Raw genomic sequence first — 12,663 nt, forward strand, 5'->3', positions numbered from 1 at the left:
TAAAGAACTAGTTTAAGCAATGACCTAATATTCTATAGCTTTGGTTACATTATCCTTACTTTGCAGTTATTTAACTTGAATATAAACAGTGAAAGTATATCTCCGACCTTATAAAGTATGTATATTCCTGATCAGAGTCGATATGAAGGATATTCCCAATGAGGTTACATTTTCCAGCTGACATTTTTGAGTTTAACATTAAAAATCTGATGTTTTGATTTTGTTTCTGAGACAGACAAAATATAAGGACAGATTTAAAGTACTTATCGAGCTGCAGATAAAAGATATAATATGCATCCATCTACTAAAAGTAGATAGTAATTACTTACTTAGGTGTAGAATAATTTCCAAAAACTTAGCGATTGATAAATGCGAATGTTAATCGCTCAATTTTTTATGATTATGTGAACCAGCCAAATGATCCATCATGTTTTGGCCATATATTTTGGCCACGTAAAATACATGACACATGTCGCGCTCCCAAATGCGATGCGGTCGTTGGTCAATCGTTCAACGCCGCATCGCCTCATTGCCGCATCGCGTGTGGGATTCAGCAATGCAAAAATGTTGTGTCAGCGGATGGCAATCAGAAGGCGAGGACGACCAAGCGATTGATAAGAGCCAGTGATATCTGGCTATAATCATTAACTAAACGTTAACCAGACAACGTACAACGTACAACGGTAGCAGGTGGCAGCTGCCACACATTCAATTTTCAGTCAAACATAATTCGTTGAACTTGACGCACGAATCTGTTCTAAAAAATATTGCATACTTTTAGGGTTTGCAGATTAAATGGATCCGCGGGGTCTGATCGTCGAGACTACTGAATTGACTGTGAACGCAACGGATATGTATAAAATAAGTCTAACACAAACAATCACATTTATGTCACTGATATCCGTGATGTTTTTCTGCTCCTTTCTGGGCAACGTGAGCAGTCTCTATGTGAACTCCAGACGCAAACTGCGTCCTTTCTTTCGCGCCTGCCTCATCTCGCTGGCCTGCAGCGATCTAATCTATAGCATTAACTTTTTCATCAACAACATTAGCTATTTCAGTGCCGAATACCTGGAAATTTGGGTAAGCTTAATAGTCTCTAATCTATATTCATAAAATAGCGTGTACCGACACAAATTGTTATCATCATCTACTATTCTAGTTTATATTGTAAAACAAGTATTTTGATGTTTTTTGTTTTTTTTTGTTGATGTTTTTTGTTTTTTTTTGTTGATGTGTATTTCAGACGCTTGGCTCATTCATGTGCAATTTTGTGCCGCTTGTCAATGCTGCAACTATTTTGTTGAGCAGCATGGTACTTGTGGTGATTGCCTTGGATCGCTATATGGTCCTAAGACGTGCTGCGAAAGGCGTTTGGAATCCCGACTGTAAATTCTGCATCATCTGCATTGGCGGCATTTGGCTAACATGTATTGTCACCGCAGTCCCATTGGTTACCATCTACAGGGCCTTTGCGGTCCAAATAAGCACGGAGGATGAAGTGTTCACAGCCACAATGTGCCTCGGTAAAAGGGTGAGTTTGAACTGATTGTCAGCAAGCAACTAAGTCTAGATTTTAGTGGAACAATTGGTCGATTTTATTTGTATTTTTTGTGACTCTTACGTGTTCAGTCTGCTAGGGTATGTTGCCATCGGCGTACATAAGACAATCATTTTTTTCTTGCTGTTTTATGAATATTAATTACATATAATCTACGTCGTGGGTTATCAGCTTTGTATCAATCTGCGTATAAGCCTTAACATGCTGTTGACACCGGTCTACTATCTTATCAGCTGAAATAATTTGCATTTCTATTTATGATTTATTTTTATGTCATACACAGAGCCAAGTTAGAATCTACAATATCGTTTGTCTTGCCCTCATCTTTGCCCCGTGTCTTGTGGCCTTTGTGTTCCTCAACGTGACCATTGCCAAGCAGTTGTGGCAGCGGCGTCATCAGCAACGCAATCGCCCAGAGCAAGAGCAAGAGCAACCAGAGCGACAGGATGAGGCACGGTATGTGTATCTGCTGAGCAAGCCGGAGACAGCGTATGCCATGATGACCGCCTTCAGTGTGGCTGCCTCCTTCGATATGAGCGGAACAGCGGCAGTGGCGCCGTCGCAGCTGCAGAAGCTGGAGCTGCCCGAGAAGCTGAGTCCTGCGGCAGTAGCACGCCTGGCACGTCATCGACGCATGGTGCACGTGGTGATACTGATGATGGGCATCTTTATATGTTTACGGCTGCCCGCCTGGGTCTTTCTGCTTATGCGCCTCTACGGATCCTTTTCCTCATCGATCAGCTATCTGTTCTACTTCTCTTTGGGTGTGCTCAACTTGATGAGCTGTGCGCTAAATCCGCTCTTTTACACCTTTCCCACGCAAGCCATCAATTTGCTGTCGCGGCTCAGGGAGACGCTCGGCTGTGGCACGAAATCGCAGCAGGAGTCAGATGTGGCCATGCCCAAGGATTCGTGTAAGCAGCACAAACGTTGTTTCTGCTTTGGATTGCAGGTCAAATGGCGATGCTATTTGAAATCGGAACAGCCAGCGAATTCCGTTCAAGTGGCATCTCCTGTTGTTGTCGACAGCCTGCCTCCATCGACTGGCTTCAAAGGCGACATATTCACCATCTACAGCGAGCACTCGCTACAGTCGACGGCGGCAATTGAATCCTCCGCCAAGTCGAGCTGATGCAAAGTGCGTCATCAATCATACATCGTCTGTTATTGTTAAGTGATTGATTAATGTGGAGCAATGATTTTGTTGTTGTTCACAAAGTGGCAAAGTTCATGCATTTACTGATACGCCATGCTATGAATTAGTCTACGAGCATTGTATATATTTTGTAAATAAACAATAATAATACACTAAAATAACGCAGAGTCTGACAAGTTGTTGTTGAAATTTTTAATAAATAATATTGGCTCATCTTAAATATTTTTACAAATCTACATTCCAGAAAAATATGAGATTTCATGTTTAAAAATTACAGGGTATGTATAGTTCTTCCTATGCTTTTTATTAAGCTTAATATCTATTTTAAGAACTTGCTAATATTCACCAATAATGTCACAGTTAATTATAAACAAATGCGTGTATTTCCATACATTAATATTTAAAACAATTTCCGTTTTTGAACAATGGTTCTTCACATGTTTCGAGATAAGCACCATTCTAATTAATGTCAAGAGTTGCTGAAGCGCAGAGACAACTGCAAAACGATTCATCACGCTCCTATTGTAAATTTAATTAAACGAGCGTTACGAAAGCTTACTCTCTCTCTCTCTTGCTCTCTATTTCGCTCTCTCTCTTTCTCTCGCTGTTGCTCGCGTTCACTCTCTGTGTGCATTAGCCAGCTGTTTGGCGCTCGCAAGCTCGACTCAAAAGCTGCATTCGATTTGGTTGCCATCGCCTCAGTTCAGTTGTTGATGGCGTATCGTGCAGAGCAGTTGGCTTGAAGCTTTTTGGCTGGCTAGAGACGGACGCGCGATTTGGACGGACGGTTAAACCGATAAAAGGCAGCCAATCGGGTGAAATCTACGACAAAAACAACAAAAACAACAACAACAACAACATCGGCTCGTCGCGTCTCTTCTTCAATCAGTGTTCGCATATGTGTGTGAGTTTGTGTTTGTGTGTGTGCTTTTGCGGTATTTCAGCGCATGCCAAAAGTGTGTAAGAAAATTAGTGAGAAAATTGTAAAATAAATGATAATAATACTAATAATAATAATAATAGCACAAATTAAGCAAAGCGAAATGTAAATAAATGAGGCCAAACGATAATAGAGAGTCGCGAATTATGGCACAAACTCGTCTATAAATACCATTGAGTGAACCACAAAGGAAAGAAAAAGTGTCGAAGAACCAAATCGCAACAAAGAACCGAAAGTTGAAATACAATTCAACATTTGCTGTAAACAGGTAAAAATCGCATTCAAACTAAAACTAAACCATATTTGTAAGTCAAAAAATGCAAAACCAGTTGCGTTTGTTACACATACAAAAATTAAATAAATCAAAAACATGATCACAAAAACACAAACACAAAAAAAAAACACGTTCGCGCTTTTCACTTGGCCAATTCCAACACTTGTCCACAACGCATGCGCAACGGCTTGAAGAAAAAAAGCTGTATAGCTTTTGTTGGCTTGCAAAATCTGAATTACGGTATGCCTGCCTGTCTGTCTGTCTGTCTGTTTGTCTGCCTGGCTGTCGTCTGCCTGTCGAGTTCGTCAATGTAGCTGTTGTTTCACTTTTCTTCTTTAGCTGTCAAACAACCGTTTCAATTGACAGACATTCTAAAGCTCTTCCTATCGCCCTCTCTCTCTCTCTCTCTCTATCCCACTCTCTGTCGGCCTCTCGCCCTCTCGCTCGCTCTTGCACTGTCTGCCTGTTCTCTTTCGAGCAATCGATCGTTCGTCATACGCAAGACTTCTTTTGGGCCTGGTTACGCACCGCTTTCATTTGTTTAAGCCGCCTTTGGCATTATTCTGCCTGTTTTTGTTTTCTATTTTCCGTTGCGGTTTCTGTTTCTCACTTACTTCTTTCTCATTCAGTAGCTGCATACTTAATTAGCTAACGTTAACCAAATTGGAATACATATTTATATACACATAAATGTATATAGACCGTCCTGCATTGGCCAAGTTTGAGTTTCACACATTCTGACCACATTACAAGTTCTGTAAAACAATTGAATGTCAGTCAAGAAATGCAAACAATAAATCTTATTTTAATGTAGACGCTGTCTTCAATACGTGACTATCATACGAATGCCATAAAAGTAAAGTATTTTTTAATTCCATTTGAGTAGTTCTCTTAAATAGAAACTCTAATCTTTGATCGCATAAGCCTCATTATGCGAACACAATTTGCATGCTATTGTGTATTGCGAAAGGTGTTTCAGGTATTAAGAATTATTGGCACATATATGTAATATTGGCATCAGTTTCCCCTTGTTTGCAGAAGATACCAGCTGTTGTATGCAAGTGGAAAAGTGCCCTTTGTTGGCCATCTCACGCCATGAAAATCACTTTCGTTTTCTATCTGACGCTTAATTATTATAAAACCAGAAAATGTTTAGAGATAATCATTGCAAGCAGCGTGACAACTGTGCCGTTATTTAATACCAACAGCAATAACAGCAGCAACAACAACAACAGCAACAGCAACAACAACAGCTGCATAATCGGCACTCAAGCCAAAGCGTGGAACTGGGCTCAGTTCGGTATTTAGCACATTTCTCCAAAAAACAATTTTATAAAATAAAAAAATAAAAAATAATAATAATTTCTAAAGAAAGTGAAAGTTTCTTCTTTTTTTTTTGGGCGCACCAAATTTTCGATTGCGTTGCGGTGCGTTTTTGTTTTTGTTTTTATTGTTGGATTGCTGGAGGTAATTGCCTGGCCCCAAGGCGCGTGCATTGAATAAACAACGAAAGAGCCGACAGGGAGAGGAAGAGGCAGAGAGTCAGAGGGAGGGAGATGGGCAGAAAATACTTTGAGGCATAACATTAATGTCAAATATGCTTTGTTTTTTCTTTTTTTTTTCTTTTGGGTTCATAGTGGTATTTGACTTGACCTCTTGGGCATAACTCTAAATCTTACGCCCCTAACCTTGCCCAAAAAAAAAAAACCAACAAAAAACTCCGCTTCCAACTAGAAACTTGTTTTGTGTTTGGGTCTGTTTTTTGTTTTGGGAAAATTTACGTTGTTTTTTTCCAGCCGCCCATTGAACTCGGGCTTTTGTGTTTTCTTCATGCCGCAGACACTTTCGATTTTCGCACAAAATGAAATCACAAATCTGAAAAGCAGAAAAAACACACAATTTACAATAAAAAGTTGCGCGCCTTTTTTGCCCCCCTCCCCCCACACACATTTCTTTTATTTTCCTCTCTTTCTTTTCTTCATTCTTCATTTAGTTGTGGACCCTACTACTTATTTCTTATTACACGCCATCTCGCCGTTGACGATTTCACTCGTTCACTCGTTGTCTTCGCCAAGGGGCCAATGTACCGCACCATTCCAAACCGCTCCCCCCTTTAGTGTACCACTTTTAAGGCGTAACGCAAACGCAACTGCCGCTCTTCAGACTGGCCGGCTCTGCCAATTACCAATTACCATGCGAGTGCGCAAATGTTGTGCGGCATTGAGACACACATACAACACACACAACACACACCTCAGCACCCACCGACCCCCCTCTTGATCCATCATGGCCCACACCGACCTCTCCAGTGGCAGTCTGACTCGGTGTGACTACATTGAAATTATGCATAATGGGCTCGCACAATAAACATACAAACACACACACACACATACACACAAATGGTCTTAAGGTTATCACAACAGATGCCACAAAACAACTTACAACAACAACAACAAATCAATTTCTATGATTGTTATATTTTGGGGGGGTGTCATGTGATGATGGTCCCGGTAGGGGCATGGCTTAAGAGCGATTCATGTTTGCATTGTGCTTAAAAAAAGCAAGATAAAAAAGATATATATATGTATATAAATATATACATCTGTGTGTCTGACTAATCCCAATCAAGGTTAATCAAACACTAAATGAGAAAGTAAGTCAAATGAAAACTAATTTAAATTATAATTTAAATAAATTAAGGAATTCCACTGATTGTGCTCTGAATTACCAACTATAAATGTAAACATATGTATTCAATTTAAATATGTTTATCCATGTATTTTAAATAATATTCATGTCATGTCTAAAAGGGGCAAACGGGGCACTAGTGTCGAGATCTGATAGCTCTTTAAATTATCACATTGCGCTCACATCAAGGTTAATTTTTAACTAATACGTAACTACAACTATATAAAATGAAACTGTAGACTTAAATTGGACGTTTAGAAAAAAAACTACATATTTATATACATATAAAATTCAGCTATAACAAAAGTATTCCACTAATTACCGGACACTGTCAGCCGCTGTCAACTGTAGCCCGTAATCGAACTAAGAGACATTGTCGGCTGGAACGTGGATTTTAATTAACTGGAAATTGAGTGCTTGTTTATTTACGTGCGCTTTGCCAAATAAACAAACATTCAAACAATATAAGCTGGATGAGCTACACTTCATCTGAACTAACCCCGAACGGAGTATGTTATATTTTTTAGTGGTTTCATCAAATGAAGACAGTTCTGCGGTTTTATTCGATTTGTTTCAACTCTACATTACCCATACGACTAGTTATTCGATTTGCTGTGACTAATTCCTGCAACGCTTGATTTTTTGTGGGTGGGATGCAAAATCAATATGTCAATTTGGGAACATGGTACGTGACAGCACTTAAAAACTCGTTAGCTGTAAAATGTCAGCCATGTTAAAGCGCCCACAACACATCAGCATGTGTGTGGCAGTATGTGTGTGTGTGTGTGTATGTGTGGATACAGATGCAGTCAACCTTTAATGGCCATTAGAGGCTACTGCAACTGCAACAGCAGCACTTTTGTTTAACTGCTGTGATTTATAGGTTATTCGTTTGGTTTATGCCTGACTTTTGCTATATATTTTGCTATGGATTTGGGCTTGTTAAAGTCAACAAACTGCGAATAAATATAACAAACAGCTTTAAGTTGTCTGCTTTTATTACAGCTGCCAAAGATTAAAATTCCTCTCTTTCTTTTGTGCTTTATCAGCATCATTCGCCTCAAGATTGCTTCTCAAATTGAAATTCCGACAAGTAACTTCAGCTTGATTGTTGATTTTATCGCGTTATTGGTTTCAGTTTGTTGATCTGCAAATTTTTTCATTCATTAAGCATATATTTTTTAAATTTCCTTTATTCGCATTTATCAGCAAAGTGATTTATGATTTTTTGCATTAAACTTTGACTTTCAACGGTTATCTGGTATAAATATATAATCTGTTATATATATACATGTACTAATAACAATAAATAGTTGCAAAATGATTCAGTGGCTGCACTTGATAAGGAATTGTGTTTTTTTTGTACCAGACTCCAAAGTATTCTCGATTTTTGTTTAAGTTCTCTTAATGAAGTATTGTTTTCTTAAAGTATTCCATCTTTGATTTATTCTAGCCAATTTATACTCTTTCTCTGTGGTTTTTATATCCATTTATCTCTGCTTGTAACAAAACAGATTGTTAAACTTGTTTTGGCTTACTGCAAACCAGTTTTAAAATATTCCCCAACTTTGGCAAGTTTTTGCAACTTATTTTATTTGTTTTGCCACATTGTTTACAATCTGCGAAGTCCATAAAAAATGTTAACAATGTTGCAATAAATTTCAAATTGTTAACTTTATGCTTAGAGAATCGAGAAAAGTGTCAATTTTCATGAAGTGCGTACCAAAATATTGATGACAGGGCAATAAAGGAGGGCATCTGCTCATCCAAACACGCATCCATATTATATATATATGTACCATATACCATATATATATATACGTGTATCACTTACAGTTAACGATTTATAAACGAGTTTAACATAATAATGACTGTGCATGTTTCCTTTTTATTTTCGGTGTTTGTGTAACGCACCACAAATGTAGGTCAAGTGGTGCTACCTGCCTGTTGAACTGGCTGAGCCGGCGACGCAGACGAGACACTGTGGTGCTGCTGGTGGTGCCGGTGGTGGTGGTGTTTGTTGTAGTGGCCGTGCCACAATTATGACACAGACAATGCCACAGAAGAGATGGCAATTTTGCTGGCTCATTGCGGCACTTGCCGCTGTTGCAGGGCTAACAGTGACCGATGGTAAGTGCAACAAAGATTCGAGAATCTAGAATTTAAATTCAACTGTTTAACTGCAAACTTCTCTCTACATTTAACAGCTCTGCCGTTTCTGTACACAAACGCAAGGGCGCCCATAAATTGGACGCAGCCGACGCAGGACGATTGGCCAGTGGAGGCGCAACCGCGCAGCATAGTGCCCCATGTGGAGATCAAGTATCATGAGAATCGCACGAATAGCGAACCCTCCGACAGCGATGCCGAGTTCCTGGAACGTTTGCGTACGATGCGAAGGAATCGGACATCGGCTCGGATGTTGTGGTACGATGCCGCGGCTGGAGATGGACTCACGTATCCGCCGTTTGTGGATAAGGCCCTCAAGCTGTTCAATCTGAAACAGGTGGCCTTCGAGATTGAGAACAGTGTGCTGTCCAAGGTGTCCTGCACGGCGTGTAAGGCGGGCGCCGGACTGCTCCAGCATTACATCAAATCGGGCAAAACCGAGGCGGAGCTGATGAAAATGATTGCCCAATATTGCACGAATCTGAACATTCAGAGTCCGCGCGTCTGCGAGGGAGTCGCCCATTTGTTTGGCAGCGAACTGATATATGTGCTGCAGCGCGTCAACCTGGGACCCGATGAGCTGTGCAGCTTCATCATTGGCGATGGCTGCGGCGATGTCTACAATCCGTATCACGAATGGGAGGTTATATTTCCGCCGGTGCCAAAGCCACCACGCCTCTCCGACCTGCCCATGCCGATGGAGGCGGCTCCGTTCTTTAAGGTGCTGCACATCTCCGACACCCACTACGATCCCCATTATGTGGAGGGTGCCAATGCGGATTGCAATGAGCCCTTGTGTTGTCGCTTGAGCAGCGGTCGGCCTGCGAATCCCAATGCAGCTGCTGGCAAGTGGGGAGATTACCGTAAATGCGATACGCCCAAGCGAACCGTGGACAATATGCTCGCCCATATCGCTGACACGCACAAGGATATCGACTATATACTCTGGACGGGTGATCTGCCGCCGCACGATGTGTGGAATCAAACGAAACAGGAGAATCTCGAGATTATCAAAGAGACCGTTAAGCAAATGACGGAGAAATTTCCCGGTGTACCCATCTTTCCCGCACTGGGCAATCACGAGAGTGCACCGGTGAACAGTTTTCCGCCGCCCTATGTCAATCAGGTGGACATCTCCATTAATTGGCTGTATGACGAACTGGATGTCCAATGGCGTCGCTGGCTGCCACAGAGCGTCTCACACACGGTGCGTCGTGGCGCCTTCTATTCGGTCCTGGTGCGTCCGGGTTTCCGCATCATATCCCTCAACATGAACTATTGCAACAACAAGAACTGGTGGCTCCTACTCAACTCCACAGATCCCGCCACTGAGCTGCAATGGTAAATAAAATAAAATTTAAGCCAATTATCCATTAACTAATCCCTTTTCTCGCCACTGTTTAGGTTCATCTATGAGCTGCAGAGCGCTGAGTTCTCCAATGAGAAGGTCCATGTCATTGGCCACATTCCACCGGGTCATTCGGATTGCCTGAAGGTCTGGTCTCGCAATTTCTACAAGATCATTTCGCGCTATGAGAGCACAATTACCGCCCAGTTCTACGGACACACCCATTTCGATGAGTTCGAAATGTTTTACGATCCACATGATCTGAGTAAGCTTAAAGTTCTTCACATTAAATAATATTTCAATCGATTTTTGAAATATTTATTTCTTAATTTTTAATCATTTTCCTTTTAATTTTTTTAGCGCATCCCAATAGCATTGCCTACATAGGACCCTCCGTGTCGCCCTACTACGATCTGAATCCAGGATACCGCATTTACTATGTAAGATCAGGAATATAATTCAGGAAGAATTGCCCCATTCAAATATCAATATTACATTCTCTCTTAGGTGGATGGTGATCACGATACGACGACGCGTCTGGTCATAGATCACGAATCGTGGATTATGAATCTGAAGGAGGCCAATCTGTATGGTTATCCGATTTGGTATAAGCTATATACGGCCAGAGCTGCTTACAATATGAAGGCTCTGCGACCCAGCGATTGGGATAAGTTGCTCAACGAGCTGACCGACAATCAGGAGCTCTTTGAGATGTACTACAAGTAAGTAGGATAACTCTGATAATATATGGCACCAATGTGATAAATTGTATTGCTTTTTAAGGAATTACTGGAAAAACTCACCCGCTCGACCCACCTGCGATGCGGAGTGCAAGAAGAGGATGCTCTGCGATTGCAAGAGTGGACGATCCCATGATCGTCGCCATTTCTGTGCGGATGTCGAGTCCAAGATCGACGAGGGCTCCTCGAAGTCATGGAAGTCATGGTTCTATCGCGGATTAACCAATTCGTATGTATCGTTTTTTAAGTGATGATTCAGCTTCAGCTTCATCTACTTCTTTTTGTTGTTTTGTGCTTCGTTTTTTTTTTTTTTTTGTGGAGCTGGTTTTGTGAATCTTATTTTTGTGTATTATTGTTCTATTGTCCATTTGTTTATTGTGGCTGTACACAAACAATACCTGAAATAATTGCAACATATAATACTCATATATTTTCTGGTTGGGTACACTTAATTATAGTGGGGAACATAACACCGTGGAGGAGGATATGAATACAACTTCCTGGGGCGGCTTGGATATTATTTACGGTACATTTGGTTGAGGTCATGATCACAACCCAATTTGTAAATATATACATATATATCTATACATATACATAAAATAATCTATACATAAATATAAAGCTTAAGCAAAATCACTTATTTGGTTTATGGTTAAACGTTAAATTTAAATTAATTATAGTTGTTGAGAATAAATGCGTTTTCTGATATTAATTGTACACAATGCGTGTATTATCCTGTAATTCTCATTCTCATAGCTACAGCCTGCTCTCGTCCATCACCTACCTGCCCAAATATCTGCTGGGCTATGGTTGAGCCCACTTTTCAAACGCAACAAGTCAAACTGCAAAAGTCAAATCGCAAATCGCAAATCGAATCAGTGCAAATTTTCAACCGCCTAAACAATAAGATTACTATGTGATAATTAGTGTATAAATTAAGTTAGGTACATGTATGTTTTACTCTTACTCTGCACCAATCACAATGATAAACCATACCCTACCCCACACCCAGTAACCAGCTACACCACCTGAAATCCCTGATCACATTTAAACTGAGTCATTGAACAATAGTCATTAAATTAGTCACATCATCGTCGTCGTCGTTGCCGTCGTTGTCGTCGAGTGCAGACGCTTTTGTGGTGGGCGTGGCAGGTGTGAGTGTTCGCCCACCCTAAGAGGAGTGGGTGGCCAAGGACCAAGCACGGACAACATAAAGGAAAGCCCGTTGAACAAATTACTTAATAGTCGATTTAGACATAACTAGTTTTTAATACATCAATAAAGTGCAATTAAAAGAATGAGATTAAAGTGATGCGTTTTAAATTATGCTTAAGCGATACGTAAACTTAAACTAATGCAGTTCTGTAAATTTAAACATTGCTTAAAAATAATAACTGCCATTTAAACTCAACGTTTCTTTTGAATTAATTCAGTGCTGTAAAGTGTTCAAAATCGCTTTAACAGCATAAGTAATAGCTGAGCACTTAACATAAATGTTATGTTAACAGCTGTTCGCTGAGTCTTGAGGTCAATTCAAATTTGAAAGCTGTGGTGAATTTTATATTATAATGTCCTGGCTTTACATTTGTTACTGCATAATATTATATGTTCCTCTACACAATTTGTGCAAGAGCACACAAATAAAGATACACGTTGTATTAAAAAATTAGTTCTTTTTTTGTGTGTGGGAGTGCAGTTTACAGCTGAAGATAACATTTCTGCGCAGCAGAGACTCAAATTGGGTTGCTGCATTGGCTAAATTTCCCTTAGGTACAAGATATGCGGCA

General features: G+C 40.4%; 2 protein-coding genes across 2 annotated transcripts; both read left to right on the forward strand.

Moving 5' to 3' along the window:
* The first annotated feature begins 795 nt into the window (after positions 1–795).
* LOC6559959 (RYamide receptor) lies at positions 796–2,693 on the forward strand. Its single transcript, XM_032735555.1, has 3 exons — positions 796–1,083; positions 1,247–1,538; positions 1,795–2,693. The coding sequence occupies exons 1-3, from the start codon at positions 796–798 to the stop codon at positions 2,691–2,693; spliced, it is 1,479 nt and encodes a 492-aa protein (XP_032591446.1).
* Positions 2,694–3,420: 727 nt separating this feature from the next.
* On the forward strand, positions 3,421–12,174 carry LOC6559960 (sphingomyelin phosphodiesterase). Its single transcript, XM_001985725.3, has 8 exons — positions 3,421–3,925; positions 8,545–8,749; positions 8,827–10,129; positions 10,193–10,401; positions 10,497–10,576; positions 10,644–10,858; positions 10,920–11,105; positions 11,335–12,174. The coding sequence occupies exons 2-8, from the start codon at positions 8,662–8,664 to the stop codon at positions 11,414–11,416; spliced, it is 2,163 nt and encodes a 720-aa protein (XP_001985761.2). The 5' UTR covers positions 3,421–3,925; positions 8,545–8,661; the 3' UTR covers positions 11,417–12,174.
* Positions 12,175–12,663: the final 489 nt, after the last annotated feature.

The sequence above is a fragment of the Drosophila grimshawi genome, unplaced genomic scaffold (assembly GCF_018153295.1).
Source record: "Drosophila grimshawi isolate 15287-2541.00 unplaced genomic scaffold, ASM1815329v1 contig_1367, whole genome shotgun sequence".
In the NCBI taxonomy this organism is placed as follows: domain Eukaryota; kingdom Metazoa; phylum Arthropoda; class Insecta; order Diptera; family Drosophilidae; genus Drosophila; species Drosophila grimshawi.

Coding starts and splice junctions, on each gene's coding strand:
- LOC6559959 (XM_032735555.1), top strand. CDS start 796: ATGGATCCGCGGGGTCTGATCGTCGAGACTACTGAATTGACTGTGAAC. Junction 1,084..1,246: donor CCGAATACCTGGAAATTTGG/GTAAGCTTAATA, acceptor TGTGTATTTCAG/ACGCTTGGCTCATTCATGTG. Junction 1,539..1,794: donor GTGCCTCGGTAAAAGGGTGA/GTTTGAACTGAT, acceptor CTATCTTATCAG/CTGAAATAATTTGCATTTCT.
- LOC6559960 (XM_001985725.3), top strand. CDS start 8,662: ATGACACAGACAATGCCACAGAAGAGATGGCAATTTTGCTGGCTCATT. Junction 10,130..10,192: donor CCCGCCACTGAGCTGCAATG/GTAAATAAAATA, acceptor GCCACTGTTTAG/GTTCATCTATGAGCTGCAGA. Junction 10,859..10,919: donor CTCTTTGAGATGTACTACAA/GTAAGTAGGATA, acceptor TTGCTTTTTAAG/GAATTACTGGAAAAACTCAC.